The following is a 23283-nucleotide window of genomic DNA, read 5'->3' on the forward strand; positions in this document are numbered from 1 at the left end:
TGCACTATGATGCAATTTACGGTTTTATCAGAAGTATTCTCTCTCTCTATCTCTTTTAATAAAAATTTTTTTTACAAAAATATTTACAAAAAATACAAAATATGCTATATACACAAAAATTTAGGAATCGTTCTAAAACTACCATTTACAATACTATGTGACTACCAGAAAAGGTGTCAGACCCATAGAGGTCAAAATCTGAAAATAGAAAAAAAGGCAAGTTTTTTTGGAAAAAAAATAAATAAATAATGAATCTTTTTTGGTACTTGAATGAAAACGGAAGTGGCTAATTTTTCCAATAGAATAAACTCATTTTGCCCTAGACCGGAATTATGTAAAAAGATCAGCACTAAGATGCAATTTACTGTTATATCAGAAGTATTCTTTCTCTTAAAAAAATATTTACAAAAATATTTACAAAAAATACAAAATATTCTATATACACAAAAATTGAGGGAATCCTTCCTAGAACTACTATTGACAATATGTGACTGCCAAAAAAGGGTCGGACACATAGAGGTCAAAATCAGAAAAGAGGAAAATAGGGTAAGCTGTTTTGGCCAAAAAAAATTGTCAAAATTTCACGAATTTTTTTGGTACCTAAATGAAATAGGAAGTGGCTAATTTATTTATAGAATAAACTCATATTATCCTAGAATGGAATTATGTAAAATAATCTGCACTAAAAAGGAATTTTCATTATAAAATGAAATTTTATCGCATACTTACCGAACAATTATACAGCTGTAGGTTCCCTACAAATGGCAGACAATAGATTCAAAACTTCCACGGTGGCGCCGCCATCGCTGATGTGGGTGACGTCATCTCCCTCCACTCGAGGGAGCTACAGGTACAACTGCCCAGGTAAAATCAATTCGTTCTGCCCAGCCATCCCACCTGTGGGGAGGAGGGAGGGCTTTGATTAATAATTGTTCGGTAAGTATGCAATAAAATTTCATTTTATAATGAAAATTCCATTTTGATTGCAGTGTCTTACCAAACAATTTTACAGCTGATTATACAAGGATGGGGGGCTGTGGATATAAGTTTTACTTCAAAAATAACATATGATTCTTGAAAATAAAGTATACCCAAAAGCACTGTTAGTGCCTGTTGTACCTTACCTTGTAAGAGAGCTACTGCAGGAGAATACTGACTCTGGTCAATGCTCATCTTACATAGTAGAAGGCTTGGAGTATGACCAATGGGTGCCTCTACATGGAGTGGAAGATCCTCGTAGTCATGGTGTTCACCGCTGACTCAACGAAGATACGACAAAATATTGCGAAACATAGGCTAACAGAGGGAGCAACCCCTTATGTCGTTTCTCTCAACACCATGCCAGCTACCGAAAGTGGACCGAGAGACTTACAATCATCAAACACTGTCTCGATTTCTTTCAAATAATGCGTAGCAAACACAGATTTAGACCTCCAAAAGGATAGCGGATAGCGACAAGTTGTGTAGAAAAGCGAGGGAAGTTGCTACCGCTCGAACTTTGTGCGCTTTCACTCTCAGTATAGGAAACACTGCGTCGTTAGCTTGAGAATGTGCTTCAACAATTAACTCTCTCAGAAAAAAGGAAATATGAAATTTTCATTATTAAAATGAAGTTTTATTGTATACTTACCGAACAATATACAGCCGTGATTTCCACGAGCGGCAGGATACTAATTCAAATTAGAGCGCGTAGGGCGTCACCAACACTGGTGGTGATGACGTCATCTCCCTCCACTCGCGGGAGAACCAGGTACAACTGCCCAGGTGAATCCAATTCTTTCTGCCCGTCCGTCCACCTAAGGGGAGGAGGGTGGGTATAATCATAATTGTTCGGTAAGTATACAATAAAACTTCATTTTAATAATGAAAATTTCATTTTTATTGTAGTGTCTTACCGAACAATTATAGAGCTGATTACACATTTATGGGAAGGTGGGATTCAGGGGACCACTAGTATTCAAATGGTTACACACATTTAGGGAAGGTGGGTCAGTGGACCACTAGTATTTCTAAATGGTTACATTTATTTACAATACCAGGTAAATACCAGAAACACTCAAGGTGTCTGTTGTACCTTACCTTGTAAGAGAGCTACAGCAGACTGTTACTGCCTCTTGGTCGGTGCTCTTCTTACTATTGTAGAGGAATTGGAATTTGACCAAAGTTAGCCTCAACAGGAGTGGAATCCTTCCATAGTTCAAGCAAGAGTCAAGGCTGACTGACGGAGGATAGTAACAACAAAGATTGCCCTTGCCCTGGGCTAAGACCAGAAATTCAATCATACAAAACATTTGTCACCAACACCAGATTTAAAAACATATACTATACCCAACCATTGTAAAATCTGACCTAACAGACTGGTGAGTATCCCAGGTACTCAGTACCCCCAGTTCCTTGAACTCGACAACCTATTCAAGGTGAAAAAGTTAGCATAGAGGTGACGACCCCTGTGCCGTTTCTCCCAACACCATGCCAGAAACCGCCACCGGACCTAACGTTTTACAATTCTCGAAAAACCGTTTCTATCTCTTTGAGATAATGACTCGCAAAAAAAACCGAATTCGATCTCCAGAACGTGCTCTGAAGAATCGAAGCTAAAGATAAATTCTTCTGAATGCTAAAGAAGTTGCACTGCTCTAACCTCGTGAGCTTTAACTCTCAGAACGGAAAGATTGTCGTTCTCGGACTGCGAGTGAGCTTCCCTGATAAGCTCTCTAATAAAGAACGATATAGCATTCTAGAAAGAGGACGGGAGGGATTTTGAACCGAGGTCCAGAGCTTAGAAGATTGTCCTCTAATACCCTTAGTGGCAAACAGATACTGCTTAATAGCCCTGACTGGACATAAGAGCCTTTCTTCCTCCTCATGTCCAACCAAATCAGATAAGTTCCTTACCACAAAATTCCCTCGGCCAAGGATTAGAAGGATTCTCATTTTTGGCTAGAAAGGTCAAAGATACCGAAAAATACAGCATTGCCTTGAGAGAAACCGACTCTTTTGTCTATAGCGTGCAATTCGCTGACACGCTTAGCAGAAGCTAGTGCAATAAGAAAAAGTCCTTCTTAGTCAAGTTCCTGAGTGAAGCCGACTTCAAAGGCTCAAACGGTGGCCCCATGAGGAACTTAAGCACCACATCTAAGTTCCAAGCCACTGTATCCTGCGGGAGCTTAGTGGTTTCGAAAGACTCCTAATGAGGTCCGACAGATCTGAATTGGAGGAAATATCCAAAACTCGATGTCGAAAAACCGAAGAGAGCATGGCTCTATATCCTCTGATCGTCGAAGGAGCCAGTTTCTTAGAGTTCCTAAGAAATAGAAGAAAATCTGCTATTTCTCTAAAGAGGTCGCAGAAGTAGAGACTTTAGCACTTCTACACCACTCTCTGAAGATTCTCCACTTCCTTGATAGAGTTTGTTAGAAGACTCCTCTCCTACAACGAGCGATAGCTTCTGCAGCTCTTCTTGAAAACCCTTTCGCTCTGACAAGATTCGGACAGTCTGAACCCTGTCAGAGCTAGAGTGGACAAGTTTTGGTGGAACCTCTTGAAGTGAGGTTGTTTGAGAAGCCACTTCTCTGGAGGAAGAAGTCTGGGGAAGTCTACTAACAAACTGGAGAAGGTCCGGGAACCACTCTTTCCTGGGCCAAAAGGGAGCGATTAACAAGTTACGTGTTACATTGCTGTGCGACATGAACTTGTTCAGCACCTCTCTTATTAGACCGAACGGAGGGAATGCATAAGCTTCCAGACCCGACCAATCCAAAACAGCATTGCGTCCACCGACCAAGCTAGAGGATCTGGGACTGGAGAACAAAAGAGAGGAAGACGGTTGTTCCTTGATGTCGCGAACAGGTCTATTGACGGTCGTCCCCAAAGGCCCCAAAGTTTCTGACAAATCTTGTTGTCCAAAGTCCACTACAGAGGTAACACTTGCTGTTGACGACTTAACTCGTCCGCCAGGACGTTCATCTTTCCCGGAACAAATTTCGGGACTAGCTGAACCTTCGCTTCTTTTGACCACAGGAGGAGATCCTTGGCTACTTCGTATAGAGAGAAAGACTGAGTCCCCCCCTGTTTCCGCACGTACGAGAGAGCCGTGGAGTTGTCGGAATGCACTGCCCACTACCCGACCTTCTACTAAGCTCCGAAACTGTCTGAGCCCCAGGAAAATTGCTAAAAGTTCCTTTACATTTATGTGGAACTTCTTCTCCTTCTCCGACCAAGCTCCTGAAGTCCGTTGATTTCCCAGCAGGGCTCCCCAACCTGTGTCCGATGCGTCGGAAAAGAAAAAAAACTGTAGGTTTGGGAGGATGGGTCGTAAATCTAACCCTTCTTCCAACCTTGCTCGAGAGAGCCACCACCTTAGGTCCTCTTTTATTTGATCTGTGACAGGGAAAGGTAATCGAGTCGGTTGTGTCTTCCTGCACCAAGAGGCTCTCAGGAAAAACTGCAGAGGTCTCATGTGCAGTCTTCCCAACGTCACAAATTTCTCCACTGACGTCAATTTGCCCAGGAAGCCTCATCCACTGATTGGCAGAACTTACCTTTTGTCCAAGAACTCCTGAACTGTCTCCAGACAGCCTTGAACCCTCTTCGGGGACAGAAAAGCCCGAAAAACTTGAGCATTCAGAATCATCCCCAAATAAAGGATGCTCTGAGATGGAACCAACTGGGACTTCTGTTTGTTGACCAGAATTCCTAACTTTCTGGTAGGATCCAGAGTTGTTCCAAGGGTCCTTCATGCAACGACTCTCTGATTCTGACCGGAGAAGCCAATCGTCCAGATGAGAGGGAGATTCTTACTCCTAAATATTGTGCAGCCAGCTTCCTATCGGGGATAGAACCCTGGTGAAAACTTGAGGAGCGGTCGCTAGTCCGAAGCAAAGCGCCCGAAACTGAAAAACACCTTGCCTTCGAACATGAACCTCAGGTACTTCCGAGATTCGCGATGTATCGGAATATGAAAATAAGCGTCTTGCATGTCCAGAGAGACCATCCAATCCCCTGTCTGATGGACTCCAGAAACCGGGACCGAGTGGTCTCCATATGAAATTTTGTTTTCTGGACATGCAAGTTCAGGGCGCTCACATCCAAAACGGCCTCCAGCCCCCTGATGACTTGGGAACTACAAAAAGGCGATTGTAAAAGCTGGAGGAAAATCCCCTTCTATCTGTTCTATCGCTTCTTTGAGAACAAGCGCTTCCACATTCTACGGCTAGCGCCAGAAATTTGGTCTGAGCCCGGAGAGTATGCCTGGAATGGGAATTGGCACAGGTGAGGAGCGAGGGAGGTGAAACGAGAGGAATACGATAGCCGAACTTGAGTACTTGCACTACCCAGGCTTCTGCTCCTCTGTTTTCCCATTCCTCCCAAACAGAGCCAGCCTGGCTCCCACTGGTGCATGAAGAACCGAGCTTTCATTTGGAAGGTTTGGTTTGTTAATCTTGGCCGAGGCCTTAGACTGAGGTCGCAAATTCGACTTCGGCCGAAAGAAGCGCTTGGGTTTTCTCCCTCGAAAAGGCGCTTGGGCCAGAGGAGAAACCGAAGGAACAGTCTCCAAAGGAGCTTTAGGTCTCTTAGTAGACTGTGCCAGTAAATCCGAAGTAGATTTCTTATCTAGCGCAGACGAAATTGACAACACTACATCGTCTGGAAAGAGGTTATTTTTCACAAAAGGAGCAAAACAAGAGAGCAGACTTCTGTTGGGAAGTAACCCTTTTAGAAGCAAAGGAGCACCAAAGTTGCCTTTTCTTAAGGGTACCAAAGGCGATGAGCGAAGCTAAATCTCACATCCATCCCTAATGGATTTTGTCCGCACAGGACAGAACACCAATCCAATCCTCCGCTAACCTCCTGAGAAAGAGGACAGTCTTCGATCTTGGCCGCTAAAGCGCCAATAGTCCAATTAAGGAAGCTAAAGACTTCCAAAAGTTTAAATTGATTCTTTACAACGTGGTCCAACTCAGGCGCTGTAAAGAAAACTTTTGCTGCGGCGAAAGCAGATCTTCTAGAGGAGTCGATTAAACTGGAGAAGTCTCCCTGGGAGGAGGCAGAAACTCCCAGAGAAGGAGCTTCCCCAGTTACATAAAAAACTATACCTCTTACGAAGCAACTTAGAGGGAGGGTAAGCAAAAAGAGCCTTCCCTAAAGTCTCTTTTCATAGACATCCATTTCTCCGTCTCTTTCAACGAATGTCTAACCGCTTTAGATAGAACAAGTTTTGGGAGGAGAGGGTCTGAAGTTTTCCTCCTCATCAAAAAAGTCGAAGTTAGGGAGCGCGGAGCCGCTTTCTCAAAATAAATCTGGATAAGATACCAGAAGAAATCTAAGGAGACGTGAATAAACACGAGAGGTGATGTGAATCCTCCTCCTCTACTTCTTCTTCATTCTCCGATACCGCCGAAGAAGTAGACGGAACTTACACCGGATCTGAAGGTTTCGAACCACCCTTGGACCTCATTCATCCAGTTGGTTAAACATCTCTAACTGCTTGCGCAAAGGCGCCAGAGACGAATCAAAAACAGTTAACGTAGGCTTGGAAGAGCCTAATGTTCAGCAGGAGGCGGAAAAACTACTTGCGCCTCACTAGGAGCCGCCGAAATTCGAGGCGAAACAGGCGCATCAGGCGTAACAGACGAGAAAGCGCCTAAAGAAAAACCCTTAGAACTGCTAGCTACAGCGCTAACACCATCAATCTACTAGTAGATGGAGCCGAAAAAGGCACAGATTGAGGCGACGAACGAGCCGCTAACGGCCGAGGCGCAACCCTGAACGCCTCTTTAAGGGACGCGAAACGGGCGAATCTCGCCAAGAGCGCCACGCGACCGGAGACGAATCGCTTGAATCATTCGAAAGGCGTCTGACCGCAACACCTTTCCAACGCTTAACCGAGCCCTGTTGAGGCGCAACAGGCTCAACAAGAGAGGCGTCTGTCTGTGGGCAAATCCCGATCGACTCCTTGGACTTCCGGTATGTCTTCTCCCCGGTGCGGGGAGCTGGACAGTGACCTTTGTCTAGGAGACGTGTCAGGACAGACAGACGCACCCTCAACTACACTCTTACCTGAAGCCGCTTTCTCCAAAAACGTCTTAACTGAATTACCAAGTTGCAAAACCGTATTCGCTAGTACCGAAAATTTCTGATCTAACCTCGATTCCAGACTGGCAATGGTGTCGGAAGAAACTACACGGGAAGCCGGAGAAGTGGGATTAGTAGGAGGAATAGGAGGTGTAGTTAAAGGAGACATAACAATTTGAGGAGAAACAGAAGGAACAGATGCATCGCAAGACGAAGCAGAGCTAAGTCTACTTTCCCTAAGCGCTTCTTTCTAATTCTGTCTTTAGCTAATTTCTCCGAGTATTGAACTAAAAAACTTCCATTGAGAATCAGTCCAATCACTACACTCGTTACAGTTCGATCTGCTGAACAAACCTGTCCCCTACACTTAACACATTTAGTGTGAGAATCATACTCTAACTTGGATAATCTAGTTTTGACATCCTTGAGATGCAAAACCTAACTCCCGACGGACTAGAATCCGACATGGCAACGCCTAAATAATAAGCAAAATAACAACAACGCCAAAAAAGAGTACTTCACCAATTCCGAAGATCAAATCCACAAGAAAAAAGCAAATCAAAGTCATCCAACCGCACCGACCACCGATGTTCACCGGACGCCGCAGGAAAACAAAAGAATTTGAATTCACCTGGGCAGTTGTACCTGGTTCTCCCGCGCGGAGTTGGGGAGGGAGATGACGTCATCACCACCAGTGTTGGCGACGCCTATGCGCTAAATTTGAATTTTAGTATCCTGCGCTCGTGGAAATCACGGCTGTATAATTGTTCGGTAAGACACTACAATAAAAATAGCATTTTTTGAGAGGGGACGAGAGGGATTTTTAAGAGAGCACCACAAACGATATGACTGACCTCTAATCTTCTCTGTTCTGCGAGGTAATATCTTAATGCCCGCACGGGACATAAGAGTCATTCTTCTTCTTCCTGGCCTATCAAGTCTGTCAGGTTCTTGAGAACAAAGTTACGTGGCCACGGATTAGAAGGGTTTTCATTTTTCGCGAGAAAATTGAGCTCCACGGAGCAAACTGCGTCGCCTTGAGAAAATCCCACTTTTTTGTCCATCGCGTGTAGCTCGCTAACTCGTCTAGCTGATGCCAATGCAACTAAAAATAACGTCAAAAGTAACGGTTCAAAGGGAGGACCCGAAAGTCGTTTAAGAACTATATCGAGATTCCATGCTATCGAGCCCTTTCACGATTTGGAAGTCTCGAACGATTTAATTAGATCGGAAAGATCACAATTCGTGGATAGGTCTAGTTCTCTGTGTTTAAAAACTGAAGCCAGCATCGCTCTGTACCCCCTAATAGTCGAAGGCGCTAAAAGCTTAACGTCCCTTAAGAAAAGAAGGAAATCAGCTATTTCGCTCACAGATGTTTCAGAAGAAGAGACTTTAGTCTGTCTACACCATTTTCGAAACACTCCCCATTTAGACTGGTATAGTCTGTTAGAAGAATCTCTTCTGCAGTTCGCAATAGCTTCTGCAGCTCGTCTCGAAAAACCTTTCGCTCTGACGAGACTCCTGACAGTCTGTATCCTGTCAGTGCCAGAGCGGATAATCCTTGGTGGAATCTTTCAAAGTGCGGTTGTCTGAGTAGACATCTCTTTAACGGAAGAAGTCTGGGGAAATCTACAAGCAAGTCGAGGAGATCTGGGAACCATTCTTTCCTTGGCCAGAATGGAGCGACTAGTGTCAGAGAAACATTTTTGTGAAATGACACTTTGTTCAGCAACTGTCTTATTAGGCCAAATGGGGGAAAGGCGTACACTTCCAGGCCCGACCAGTCTAGTAACATTGCATCGACTGACCATGCAAGAAGGTCAGGGACTGGAGAGCAAAACAGCGGAAGGCGGTTGTTCCTCGAGGTTGCAAAGAGGTCTATCATCGGCTTTCCCCAAAGTTTCCATAGGTCTAGGCAGACCTCCGCATCGAGAGTCCATTCCAACGGCAGTACTTGGTGACGGCGACTTAGTACGTCCGCCAACACGTTCATTTTCCCTTGAACAAATCGAGGGATCAGCGTAACTTGAAATTTTTCTGCCCACAGATGTAGGAAAGTGCTGTGGAGTTGTCTCCGTGAACTGCTACCACCTGTCCCGTCACGAGATGAGAGAATGCCTGAAGTCCCAGGAAAGACCCTCTACCAGTCTTGGTTTTGAAAGCCACCCCAACCTGCGTCGGAGGTGTCTGAAAAGAACTGAAGGGTTGGGTGGAGCGGACGAAGCGAAAGACCCTCTACCAGTCTTGGTTTTGAAAGCCACCACACTAAGTCCTCCTTGATTTCGTCTGAAATCGAGAATACTGTCGAGTCCGGTTGAGTCTTTCTGCACCATAATGCCTTCAGGAAGAATTGTAGGGGCCTCATGTGCAGCCTTCTGAGTTTGACAAACTGTTCCATCGAGGCTAGTGTTCCTAACAGACTGGTCCAATGGTTGGCGGAACAGGACTTGCGGTCCAGGAAGTCCTGTACTACTTCCAGACACGACTGGACTCTCTTTGGTGAAAGAAAAGACCAAAAAACTCAAGAGTTCAGAGTCATCCCCAAATAGAGAATGTTCTGAGTCGGAATTAGCCAAGATTTCTCCTCGTTTATAAGAAGACCTAACGAGTGAGTTAATGAAAGAGTCCTCTTGAGATCCTTCATGCACTGACTTTCTGAAGAGGAGCGGAGAAGCCAGTCGTCTAGGTAGAGTGACACTCTGATGCCCAAGAGGTGTAATCACTTTCCCTGAGGAGTCAACGCTCACGTAAATACTTGCGGTGCTGTTGAGAGGCCGAAGCAAAGAGCTCGAAACTGGTAGGTCTTGCCCATGAACACAAACCGAAGGTATTTCCTGGAGTCCTGGTGAATTAGGATGTGGAAGTATGCGTCCTGCATATCCAGGGATAACATCCAGTCCCCTTGACGAAGGGATTCCAACACTGAACGAGTCGTTTCCATATTGAATTTGGTCTTCTGAACGAACAAATTCAGTGTGCTTACATCCAATATGGGCCTCCAGGCCCCCGATGACTTGGGAACTACGAATAGACGGTTGTAAAACCCTGGGGATGGTCTGTCACTTATCTCCTCTATGACAGTCTTCTGCACGAGAGTCTCTATTTCTCGGGTTAAGGCTACAAACTTCTCCGAGCCTGGAGAGTAGGCGGGTAATGCGATGGGAACATTGGATAGCACCCAGGGCTCTGCCCCTCTGCGACTCCATTCCTCCCAAAAGAGGCTCAATCTGCCCCCTACCAGAGCATGAAGGATTGAAGGATCACTTGGATGATTTCGTGTCGGGTTTGGTTGAGGACTTGGTCGGGTGTCGTAAATTCGATGGAGGCCTGACGAAGGGTCTAGACCTACCCCCTCGAAAGGGTTTCTTCTGCAAGGGTGATTCCGAGGAGGTAGTCGTCACAGTCAAGGGTTTAACCCGCTTAGAAGACTGAGCAAGCAAGTCATTAGTAGATTTCTTTTCCAGTGCAGAAAGTATCTTGGCCACTGTTTCTTCGGGAAACAGATGATCCTTGTCGAGAGGAGAAAACAAAATGGCGGACTTCTGAGGCGAAGCGACTCCTCTCGAAACAAAAGAAACACCAGAGCTGCCGAACAACAGACTCTTTTCTTGAGAGTCCGAATGCAAAGAGAGAGGCCAGCTCATTGCAACCATCCCGAAAAACTGATTTGTCGGCACATGACAAAAACCCCAAGCCAGTCCGATGCCAGGTCCTCCTGGAGAGGTAGGGGCAACATCCCTCTATTTTCGTAGCGAGGGCTCCGATCGTCCAGTCCAAGAAGCTCATAATCTCTAAAATCTTGAAAATATTTTTTACCAAATGGTCCAACTCGGGCGACGTAAAGAACATTTTAGCTGCTGCAAACGCGGACCTCCTATTTGCATCCACCAGGCCAAAGAAGTCCCCCTGGGAGGAGGCAGACACTCCCATAGAGGGGGCTTCTCCGGTCCGGTTACGTAGAACCTATACCTCTTCTTAAGTTTCGACAGAGGATAGGCGAAAGTTGCTTTACCGAGCTCTCTCTTGAATTTCAACCAGTCTTCTATATCACGAAGCGAATGTTTAGCAGCCTTGGAAAGTACCAGCTTCGGGAGAAGAGGATCGAAATTCTTCCTTCTCATCAGGAAGATGGAAGCAGGCGACCTGGGAGCGGCTGCTACGAAGTAATCCGGGTACATATCCAGAAGGTAGCGTAAAAGTTTCTAATAGCACGAGAGAGGGATAGAGTCCGCTTCTAAGTCCTCCTCATCCGAAGAGAAAGGCGAAAGAGATGGTTCTTGATTCGACTCATTGTTCTTTGTACATTGTTTGCTTTCTTTCATCCAGTTCATCAGCTCTTGCAACTGTCGACGTAAAGGAACTAGATTCTCGTCTTCTTGAGTTGAAGTCGTAGCAACTGGGGTCGTGGACTTCGACACGATCGACACTGGAGGTCTCGTGCCAGTCGAATTATCTGTCGCATGCGAAGTCGAAGGTAAACTTTCAACAGCTTGACGAGTTGAAGATCTCGACGAACTCAGAATCGGTCGCTCCACAATCGAGTCGAAGGCGGCTGTCGCTGTCGTAAGAATACGAGGCGAAGTCCATGTAGCTACACTACATGACGGGCGAGAGATATCTACTTCTCTGTTCCTCTTCACAGGGGGTGGAGAGAACACCTCTTCAGTCGAACGTCTCTTCAACGGACGTGAGGCTAATGAATCACGCCACTTACGACGTCTAACCGGCGACGAATCACTCGACTCTGTTGATAACTGGTTACCGAACAACACACCTTTCCAATGGTGTTTAGTCGAATCCTGCTGTCGCACCACAGGATCGACAGAGGAAGCGATTGTCTGTGGGCAAACCCCGACAGTCTCCCTTGGACCTCCGGTATGTCTTCTCGCCGTGGCGGGGGAGGGGGACAGGGACCTTCGTCTAGGAGAACTATTGGGACAAACAGCCACCCCCTCAGATTGTACTGCACCGACACTTTTCACTCCACTAGAAGTCTTTTCTATGAAAGACTTTACAGATAAACCTAACTGCATAACCGTATTAGCTAATACATCAAATTTCTTTTCAAATTTAGACTAGGCTGGCAATGGTGTCAGGAGAAACTCCACGGGAAGTTGGCAAGGGAGTTACAGGAGCAGGAGTAGGAGGACTCAAGATCGGAGACATAATAAGAGGAGAAGGAGAAGGAATAGGAGCAGGTGCTTCGATAGAAGAAGCAGAAGCAGCTAAACTAGTCTTACTTTCAGCTCTGAGAGCCGCCTTCCTCTTCCTATCCTTAATTATCTTCCCCGAGTGAGAAACAAAAACTTTCCACTGTTGTTCACTTCAATCCTTGCATTCATCACAAGTAGATTCTCTAAAGCACTCACAACCCCTACACTTAATGCACTTAATGTGTGAATCATAAATTAATTTAACTAACCTAGTTTTGCACCCTCCGGCGCAAAACCTAACTACTGAAGGACTAGAGTCCGACATGATGGTAAGACCACAAAATTGCAGAAAAGAAATTCAGCTTCAATCCTACAAACACGGAGTTGAATACTTCACTGATATTGGAGAGATAATACTTCCCAACAAATGAAGAAAAAAGTCTGCACCGACCACCGATGTTCACCAGAAGCCGGCAGAGAACGAATTGATGTTACCTGGGCAGTTGTACCTGTAGCTCCCTCGAGTGGAGGGAGATGACGTCACCTACATCAGCGATGGCGGCGCCACCGCGGAAGTTTGAATCTATTGTCTGCCATTCGTAGGGAACCTACAGCTGTATAATTGTTCGGTAAGACACTGCAATATAAATATAATTTACTGCTATATCAGAAATGTTATTCTCTCTCTCTCTCTCTCTCTCTCTCTCTCTCTCTATACAGTGCGTCGATGATTTATTGACATAAGCTGATGTAATCTGTCACCAGAAAAGGCACAGACCCACTACTTTGGCCCAACCCCTCTCTCTCCCTGTTGTTTTGTAATCATTTCAAGGTCACATCTGCTTAGCCTCCAACCCTTCGTTACACAAACTCGAGCTTTTTGTCATAGAAGTGTCAGCAACCTCTAAATTATCAACATCACCTTCTAATTCCATTAGAAGTAAGTTGATGACATCCATGCCCAGAAAATACTGCCTGCTGGCCATTGTTGATGAGAGAGAGAAAAAAAGGCATTCAAAGGAAATTGGACCACATGGCAATATAAGGAATCTCAGCCAAAACCAATGGCATGCATAATGTACACACACCATCCACCCACAATTTCCAACAATACAAAACTATACCAGTATTAACAGTGCTAGACAGGATATCACTACTTAATAACTTTGCCTTTGTATTCCACACATGTTCACCCCAAACAATTACTTAGTAAAGGGGGAAGGATAAAAGAAAGGAGAACACAGGTTCCGACATGATTGTAGTGTGTGAAGTGCTAGCCTCTTGCAGGTTGATCACACCACATTCGAGATAGACAATGATTTATGGTAAAAAAAAAATGTTATTGTTATAATACAATTAAGTTTGTTCATACTTACCTGGCAGATATATATATAGCTGTATTCTCCGAAGTCCGACAGAATTTCAAAACTCGCGGCACACGCAGTGGGCGGCCAGGTGGTAGTACCCATTCCCGCCGCTGGGAGGCGGATATCAGGAACCATTCCCATTTTCTATTCATATTTTATCAGTGCCACTGTCTCCTGAGGGGAGGTGGGTGGGCACTTAATTATATATATCTGCCAGGTAAGTATGAACAAACTTAATTGTATTATAACAATAACATTTTGTTCATGAAACTTACCTGACAGATATATATATAGCTAAATCCCACCTTCGGATGGTGGGAAGAGACAGAATAGGATTTGTAGGAAACTTAAATTAAGTAGATGATGTACACCTTGATTCCTCACCTGTTAGCAAAGTAGACTCTGTGATTACTGTCACTTAATCCTGCTTGTGCTTAATCAGAGTTGCCAGCCAGGTGGAGACCTGAGTGCTGGTGTCGCTCTGGATGCTCTGTCAACGGGGACGTGACCTCAACGTGACAAGAGCATAGAGCCATACATATGAGGGCAACGAAGCAACTGACCACCACCTGACCAACTATCCAAGACCCCCTGAACACTAAGCTAAGAGATGGGAGGACTTCACCAAAGACTCGCCACAACCAAAAACACAACAACTAAAAACTAACCTAAACCTAACTAAGGGATAGGGAGAGAGCTACCTTCAGCCCCCAAGACTGTGTCTGCAGAAAAGTAATGGCCCAAGAGAACAACATTCCTCGTATATCGTTCTCACATCTCTCAAGTAGTGTGAGGCGAATACTGAATTGCTCCTCCAAAAGGTGGCGTCAAGGATGTCCTTGATCGACATGTTCCTTTGGAAGGGCAAGCGAGGTTGCGACAGCTCTGACCTCGTGAGCTTTCACTCGCAAGAGGCTCAAATCGGTCTTCTGGTAAGACGAATGAGCCTCTTTAATCACGTCCCTCAGAAAGAACGCCAAAGCATTCTTGGATAATGGTATATCGGGCCGTTTAACCGAACACCACAGATTATCTGAGGGACCTCGTACCTCCTTTGTCTTGTGGACATAAAACTTTAGAGCCCCTGACAGGGCACAGGGCTCTCTCAGGTTCTTGGCCCACAAGGCTTGTCATACCCTTAATTTCAAAGCTCCTTGGCCAAGGGTTAGACGGGTTTTCATTTTTTGCTAAGAAAGTGGGACCTCAAAGAGCAGACCGCATTGTCACCTTTGAAGCCCAGTCGCTTACAAATGGCTTGAATTTCGCTAAACTCTCTTCGCCGGCGCCCGAGCAGTTAGGAAAAGAGCCTTCTTCGTCAAGTTCCTAAGAGACGCTTCATGGAGAGGCTCGAAAGGACTCGACATCAACAGTCTAAGGACTAAATCTAAGTTCCAAGAAGGATGGCCTCGCCTGAGGTATCTTGGAAGTCTCAAATGATCTCAGGAGATCGTGAAGATCTCTGTTGTCAGTAAGGTCTAGGCCTCTGTGTCGGAAGACTGCTGACAGCATACTCTTATATACCCTTGATGGTCGGGACTGCCAGCTTCTGCACATTTCTTAAAAATAGCAGGAAATCGCGCCTATCTGGTTCACAGAGGTAGTGGAAGAGGAAATTCCCTCCTTTCTACACCATGCCCTGAAGGAAGCCCACTTCGACTGGTAAACAGCTCTCGAGGAAGTCCTCCCTTGCGTTGTTGGCGATCGCTTTCGCAGCTGCTTTAGAAAAACCTCTCGCTCTGGCCAACTTTTCGATAGTCTGACGCAGTCAGACCCACAGCGGAGAGGTTTCGGTGATATCTTGCGAAGTGGGGCTGTCTGAGTAGATCTTTCCTCCAGGGCAACGTCCTCGGAAAGTCTATGATGAAGGACATTACCTCCGTGAACCATTCCTTCGCGGGCCACATCGGGGCGATCAGGGTCAACCTCGTCCCCTCCGATGCCGCGAACTTCCTTACTACTTCCCCCATGATCTTGAATGGCGGGAAGGCATACAAGTCCAGGTTCGTCAGTCCCAGAGCAGAGCGTCTATAGTGACTGCTCCCGGATCCAACACAGGGGAGCAATAAAGAGGCAACCTCTTCGTCCTCGACGTCGCAAATAGGTCGACTAACGGACGTCCCCACAGGCTCCATAGCTCTCGACAGACGTCCTGGTGCACCGTCCATTCCGTCGGCAGGATCTGATCTGTCGACTGAGAAGGTCTGCTCTGACGTTCTGGACTTCCTGCGATAAATCTCGTCAGGATCCTGATTCGCCTCGCATCTGCCCACAGCAGAATCTCCCTCGCTAAGTAAAATAGAGGACGGGAGTGTGTACCTTCCTGATTCTTTAGGTACGCAAGGGCTGTGGTGTTGTCCGAGTTTGACTTGGGACAAACTTTCTCTGCAACCTTTTGCTGGAAGAACTGTAGCGCCAGGAAAACCGCCGCTAGTTCCTTCACATTGATGTGCCAGGACACCTGTTCCCCCCTCCAGGTGACCTGACACTTCTCCCCTCCTAGTGTGTCTTCCCCATCCCGACCCCCGAGGCGTCGGAAAACAAAACACTAGGTCGGGGCTCAGAAGCTTTAGGGACAACCCCTCTCGAAACTTCCGAGGATCTAACCACCATCTTAGATGGTTCTTCACCGATTTGGTGATCAAAAAGGTCGCATCCAGATCCTCTTTGACTCTCCATTCTTCTGCTAAGAAAAACTGGAGAGGCCTGAGGTGTAGTCTTCCCAGGGAAACAAACTTTTCCAGCGAGGAAATGGTCCCCAGCAGACTCATCCACTCCCTCGCCGAGCAAGCTTCCTTCCCCAGGAAGGCCAAAACTCTCTAAGCCTTGCAGCTGTCGTTCCTGGACGGAAACGCTCGAAAAGCCACTGAATCCATCTGAATCCCCAGATACACGATGGACTGTGTTGGGGTCAGATGCGACTTTTCGAGGTTGACCAGAAGTCCCAGGGACCTCCGCCAAGGCTAACGTGAAGTGAAGGTCCTTCAGACACCTTTCTTCTGACGAATGCTCTGATAAGCCAATCGTCGAGATACAGGGACACTCTTATTCATCCTGCAGAATGTAACCATCTCGCTACGTTTTCTTCATGAGCATGGTAAATACCATCGGAGCCGTGCTTAAACCGAAACAAAGGGCTCGGAATTGCCAACTTGTCCCTTAACATAAACCTCAGAACTTTCTTGAAAGAGGGTGGATAGGCACGTGAAAGTATGCGTCCTGTAGGTCCAAGGACACCATCCTCCAGTCGCCCGGTCTTAAGGCTCCTAGAACCGACTGAGGCGTTTCCATCTTGAATTTTTTCTTTTCTATGAAAAGATTCAGGCTGCTTACGTCCAAGACTGGACGCCACCCTGTCCACGACTTGCTTTGGTACCGAGGCGAAAAGTTCTGTTGTAATATCCTGGTGACCCCAGGTCTAAAGACCTTTTGTTTCCACCGCTCTTTTCTTGATCATTTGATCTAAAAGATCTAAAAGAACCTGATGTTTCTCCCCTTGGTATGACGGGGAAGATCTCTGGGAGTTGTGGATAGGAGGAGGGAGGGTCCAAAAAGGGGATCTTGTACCCCTGTTCCACTATCTTGAGGGACCACGCATCTGTATCTCTCTCTCTCCACGCCCCCGCAAAGAACTTTAGCCTGGCTCCGACCGGCATCTGAAGGACTATCTTCTCACTTAGAGGATTTAGGTTTGAAGGAACCTCTTCCTCTTGCAAGCCCTCTCCCTCGAGGAGCAGCTCTCGAGGGAGGAGCGCCACGAAAGGTTTAACCTTCCTAGGTGGTCGTCCAAAAGACGACGTGGTAGGGACTGCGGGACGTCTTGAAGACTGGCAAGAGGTCCTGGGTAGCCTTCTCCTGTAGGCTCACTGCCAGGTCCTTTACCATAGCCTGGGGGAAGAGATGGCTCGAAAGAGGCGCAAAGAGAAGCTCCGCTATCTGCGATGTAGAAACAGACCTAGCTGTAAAGTTGCAGAAAAGCGCTCTCTTCTTGAGAAAAGCAGTGCCAAATGAGACACTAACTCTTCCGAACCATCCCTGACGGCCTTGTCCATGCAGGATAACACATTGGGACAGCTCCCCCAGACTCAACGAGTCAGGACTCCTAGATTGAAGATCCAGGACTCCCAAGCACCAGTCTAGAAAGTTAAAAGACTTTCCAGAGTCCTTAACAGACCTTTCATGTGATGGTCAATCTCCGTTGGCGTCCACGAAATCTTAGCGGTCGATAAAAGGAGACCTCTTCTGTGCATGACCAGACTAGCAAAGTCCCCTTGGGAAGACGACGGGATCTTAACTCCTACTTCTCCTTTGGTCTCATACCAGATGCCGCCTTTCCCACTGAGTCTTGAAGGCGGCAAGGGCGAAGGTCGACTTGCCCATGATCCTTCCAACGTTCCATCCAATCCTGCAACTTCTTGAACGCTCTCTTATGTGGACAAAGAAGTTTTCATTTCCACAAACTCCGGAACCTTGCACGCTTAGATGACGAAAACTGAGAGGGTGGAGACTTGGGAGCTGCAGGCTGAACTTCTCACCAAAAGAAGAGCGTAACAGTCGAACCAGCACCTTGTAATCGGACACAAGACGAAACTGAAGGCTGTTCCTCTCAACTGAGTCCGCCGGACTACTAAGCTCTCCTTCCTCCCAAAGAGCAAAGGAGATTGAACCTCTGGAGAGGGCGTGCGCCCAACGGGTCTAGCCTTCAACAAAGGCTTTCGAGGATGACTGATATCAGCCTCTTCAAAGCGACCGACCTTCTGTCGATCCTTAGAGCTCGAAGAACGAAGAGCGTCTTGGACCGCGCTGAGCGTCAAGAGAGGTACTCTTACTCGCTTCTAGAGGGAACGTCCCTTACGCTTTTTTTTTTTTTTTTTTTTTTTTTTTTTTTTTTTTTTAGAGGAAGCGTTTTTTTTTGCTTTTTTTTTTTTTTTTTTTTTTTTTTTTTTTTTTTTTTGTTTTTTTTTACGCTTTTTTTTTTTTTTTTTTTTTTTTTTTTTCCAGCTTTTTTTTTTTCACGTTTTTTTTTTTTTTCCCAGCTTTTTTTTTCCTTTTTTTTTTTTTTTTTTTTTTTTTTACCTTTTTTTTTTTTTTTTTTTTTTTTTTTTTTTTTTTTTTTTTTTTTTTTTTTTTTTTTTTTTTTTTTTTTTTTTTTTTTTTTTTTTTTTTTTTTTTTTTTTTTTATCCGCTCAAGCGTCCTTGCTTTCGCTTTCAAAGCGTCCTTCTGCCCCCCCCCCCGGCTCGAGCCTTTCTCAACAGGATTAAAGCGTCAAGCAAAACATCCCACAGCTCTTCAAAGCGTCCAAGCGCATCGTCCTTCCAGCGTCCTTCAAAAGGCGTCCTGCCGAGCGTCTTCAAAAGCGTCCTCCAAGGCGTCCTGCCAGCGTCCTCTAAGGCGTCCTGACGCGCGGCTGATCAGGACTCGAGAAGAAAAGCGCCCTGTCCACGAGACTTCCCACCCGTATAACCATAACGAGGAAGCTCCGAAGGAGAAGCAAGCGGAGACAGAGACGAACGAGAGACGGAGAAGGGACTGCCTCGTCCTCTTGACAGGCAGTCTAGCGTCCTTCCTACGTTTAGGCTCAACTGCTGCTGGGCGAGTCTTCTGGAGCCATTAAGCCGACAATTGGTCTTGAAGAGACACAAGAATATTCTTCGTTGGCGAAGAAACAAGAGGAGGTGAAGGGCTGCGCCTGCGAGAAGACGAGGGGCGAGGGGACGCCTCCTTCCTTCTCACAGGTACAGCAACCTGCCTCTCCGAGGCGCGAGAGAAGCTCTTCTCAGCGTCGTCCTCGGACGACGTCCTACCTCTCTTCTGTGGAGGAAACGCGTCATACGACGCAGGCGAAGACCGCAACGATAACGGAGAGAGGGACGTAAAGCGTCCTCCCTCGGAAAAGTCCTTTTCAACGGACGCGAGTCTCTCCGAGCGCTCCACCCCTTGCGCGGGGAGGGCGCCTCGGAGGACGAAAAACAGTCCTTAAGGATGCGAGCCTGAGCACGCTCATTGGCAGCCTGGGAACTAACAACAGGTCCTGCCGAAGGGACGCCAGATCGGTGGGGAGCCCCCGTAACCCTCTTGCGGCTTTCGACATACCCACTCCCTGAGTCCTGGGAGTCCGATAGAGGTCTAGGCCTAGAGGCATTATGGGGCCGATCTGACGCCCCCTCCACAACACTAGGGGCACGATCACACACTTTACTTGAGCCGTTTTCTAGGGCCAACACTTTGGACTCTAGAGTGCGTAACGACTCTAGAATCAGAGAAAGGGCATTACCTTCTCCAGACACAGAATCAGGGCCCTCAGGCAACAACACAGGATTAGGTGAAGCAAATTCTACTGGTGTTAAAATAGGAGAAATGTTACTTCCCTTACCTTTCGTAGAACCGCTCTTGGAGGAAGACCTCCTGATCCTATCGCGCTCCAACTTACGCCGATAGGACTCATACACCTTCCATCCATCATCAGTCAAACTTTTGCATTCAATGCATCGATCATCCAACAAACAAACATGCCCCCTACACCCCATACATACTGTGTGGGGGTCTACCGATGATTTCGGTAGCCTCACCTTGCAATCACTCCTCATACACACTCTGAAGCTCACTGAACTTGATCCCGACATCACGTTCACAGAAAAGCCAATCCAAAATAAAAAAACAGTCCACTATCGCGTATGCCAATCCAACAATCCAGAGTCAAAACCAAAAGTCAATCCAGATACTTAGAACGAGTCAAATCCAAAAATCCTGGGCGGAGGTCTGTAAACAGGTGTTTACCGACCGCGACAGAAAAAATATGAATAGAAAATGGGAATGGTCCTGACATCCGCCTCCCAGCGGCGGGAATGGGTGGGTACTACCACCTGGCCGCCCACTGCGTGTGCCGCGAGTTTTGAAATTCTGTCGGACTTCGGAGAATACAGCTATATATATATCTGCCAGGTAAGTTTCATGAACAAAACATGTTTTTTGACACACTCCTCGGGTCGTGCGTGACCCGTTGCACCTATTCAGGGTTTTAAATTATTATCATATTACTGTATTAATCTTAGAGATTGCATTAATATATAATTTCAGAGTACAGGCAGTCCCCGGGTTACGACCGGGGTTCCGTTCTTGAGACTCGTTGTAAGCCGAAAATAGTCGTAAACCAGAACATCATCAAAAATCCTAAGAAAACCTTACTTTTAATGCTTTGGGTGCATTAAAAACTATGTAAACTGCATTCTTATTGCATTTTTCATCAAAAAACCTTCAAATATTGATTATTCTGCATTTTTGGAGTCATATTTCCTCTGCCAGATGAGCGTAACCCTGGAACATGCGTTGTAAACCTGGGAATAATTTCTGATAAATATAATTGAAAAGCCCTAGCCCTCCTTCAATGCATTTCTGGAGGAGGAGGAGTTCAGAAAATCTCTGGCTAAGGATTCCCATTATCCAAGTGCAGGAGGAAATGTCACAACACAAAATGAAGTTCTTTAAGACAACCTGCAAAAGACAACCAACAAGTGAAAACATGCTCAAAACAAAGCACCACGCAATGCTAGTATTAACACATTACCCTATGTTATCCTCTCATCTTCCTATAGTGCAAGTGCCACATTAATGTGTGCCATGCTCAGTCTGTTCTCCATTGCAGTCATTTCTTTATTATACAAACCAGTTCTACATTAACACTGTGCAATGGTTCCAAAGTGTGGCAGTGAAAGTGAGACCAAGAGGGCCCATGATGTGTTTACTTTAGCTGAAAGTACTGAAACAGAAGAAAAATGCTTTGCCAATATTCCTAGGAAACAGAAGAGGAATGAATCAATGATTCATACAATTTACCAACAAGAGTCCATCTCTTAATGCCTACATGGTTTGTATTTCTGAGGGGAACAACTGTTTATTTTGCACTTTCCTTTTTTTCCAAATATGGACAGCAATTGAAGCACCTGTAAAATCATGACTTTTACTGACATCAAAATAAAAAATATATGAAAAATTTCCAAGGTACCATACAATTACTTATTTTAAAAAGACAAATGTTACTTGACATGTTACCTTCAGAAGTGCTGTACTTGACCTATTTACGATTTCAAAATAGCAAATAAATCCTTAAAAAGAAAAAAAAATCTTACCTGGGCATTTTCATTAATCAGATTCCTCCAATAGGGACTGAGTGCAGACAACACAGTAGCATTCACTGCCAACTGTTGTTTTGCTATGTCTATTATAACATGGTGTGCAGAATCCTTATCTGCATCAGTTAATCTTCTCAGGTACTGTTGGACTTCATCAAATCTGTCTTTTCCATTGCAGCCAAAATGGAAATTACGCATATTCAGCTTTCGCTGTGTGTAGGGTTCCATTTTTTTAAGACCACCTACAAAAGTTATTTCAAATTACATTAAACCAAACATTATTTACACTTCTACACTGATATTTCTCCATATAAAAACAAAAAAGAGCACAAAAATAAAGTATAAAAATTAGCATAAAAGTCATTGGAAGAAAAATTAATAACAAAATTAATTCTTATACACTGTACACCAACACACCAGACTAAAAACATTGAGAGCAAAAGTCAAAAAGAGGTGCGATTGGCTAACAGATCCCCATGGCAACCCAACCAGACAATCAGGCTTTACTTTCATTTTTATGAGAAAAAGGAAATATTTTGCTCACACGAACCTACCAAGAGGAATGACAAAAATATATGCAACTTATGAATATAATCACACCTCAATCTTATGTGATTTGAGTTGTGCAAATCCACAATAGCACATTCTTTTCATTGGAACCTAACTAATTATCATACGTATTTCACAGACATGCAAACGCAAACACAACATTTTCGAATCCTGGAGAAACCCTGCAAAAGTGTTTATTTTTTTAGGTAACTGATAATTTTTCAAGCTTTTAAATTTGTGTAAATTAATAACATTAAATAATAAAAATAATAATTCTCTCCCTCTCTTTATAGATGTAAACCTCACACACTCCTATAATTTTTAATTGATCTATTTTTACCTGTTCCTGTTCTAAAACAGACAAATGACTAAGAGTTATATTAGTCCAAATAGAAAGCACTGTCTGTTCTTGAAAAGGAGTTTCAGAACAAAGAGCAAGAGACAGAATAAAGTTCTTAAAAATGGTTGAGAAGACTTCTAAAAATAGATTAGACAGAAGGGGGAGAAAAGAGAGAAATATGATGCACGTATGTAACCTTCACACACACCTATATTTTTACCAATAATTTATTTCCTTTTTTAACCCTTAAACGCCGACTGGACGTATTTTACGTCAACATTTTCGCGGAAAAATACTTATAGGCCTACCAGACTAAAACTTTTGAATCACACGCCTTGGGGGATGCTGGGAGTTCACGGATCGAGGTGTTATTTTGTTTAGAAGCGTGACCCAAGTGCGCATGCACGAAATGTTTTCTTCTCGCTCCAGTCAGCATGAGCGGCGCATCGTCCGAGAGCGATCTTTTGTCGCAATAGAATTTTCCTGAACTTGTGCGAGACTTTGAACATTTGTGTTGCTACAGGACGTTCGTAGAGATGTCTCAACAACGTGTGGACCGCGAAAGGCGCGTTTTACCCGTCGGAAGGGATCGTGTAAGACGTATTTTGGACTTAGATGCTGGCGAAGGACCAAGCACCCAACATGACCTCGCGCCTCAACGCCGTTCTGTGCG

The 23283-nt window shown here is 45.2% G+C and overlaps 1 protein-coding gene across 1 annotated transcript in view; it reads right to left on the bottom strand.

The window, feature by feature from the left end:
- Positions 1–23283, bottom strand: part of LOC135218084 (uncharacterized) — a 219276-nt gene that overhangs the window by 74988 nt on the left and 121005 nt on the right. The window contains exon 2 of the mRNA XM_064254227.1: positions 21719–21963. Coding sequence (XP_064110297.1) covers positions 21719–21963 — 245 coding nt within the window. The remainder of the gene's footprint in view (positions 1–21718; positions 21964–23283) is intronic.

The sequence above is a fragment of the Macrobrachium nipponense genome, chromosome 9, assembly GCF_015104395.2.
Source record: "Macrobrachium nipponense isolate FS-2020 chromosome 9, ASM1510439v2, whole genome shotgun sequence".
In the NCBI taxonomy this organism is placed as follows: domain Eukaryota; kingdom Metazoa; phylum Arthropoda; class Malacostraca; order Decapoda; family Palaemonidae; genus Macrobrachium; species Macrobrachium nipponense.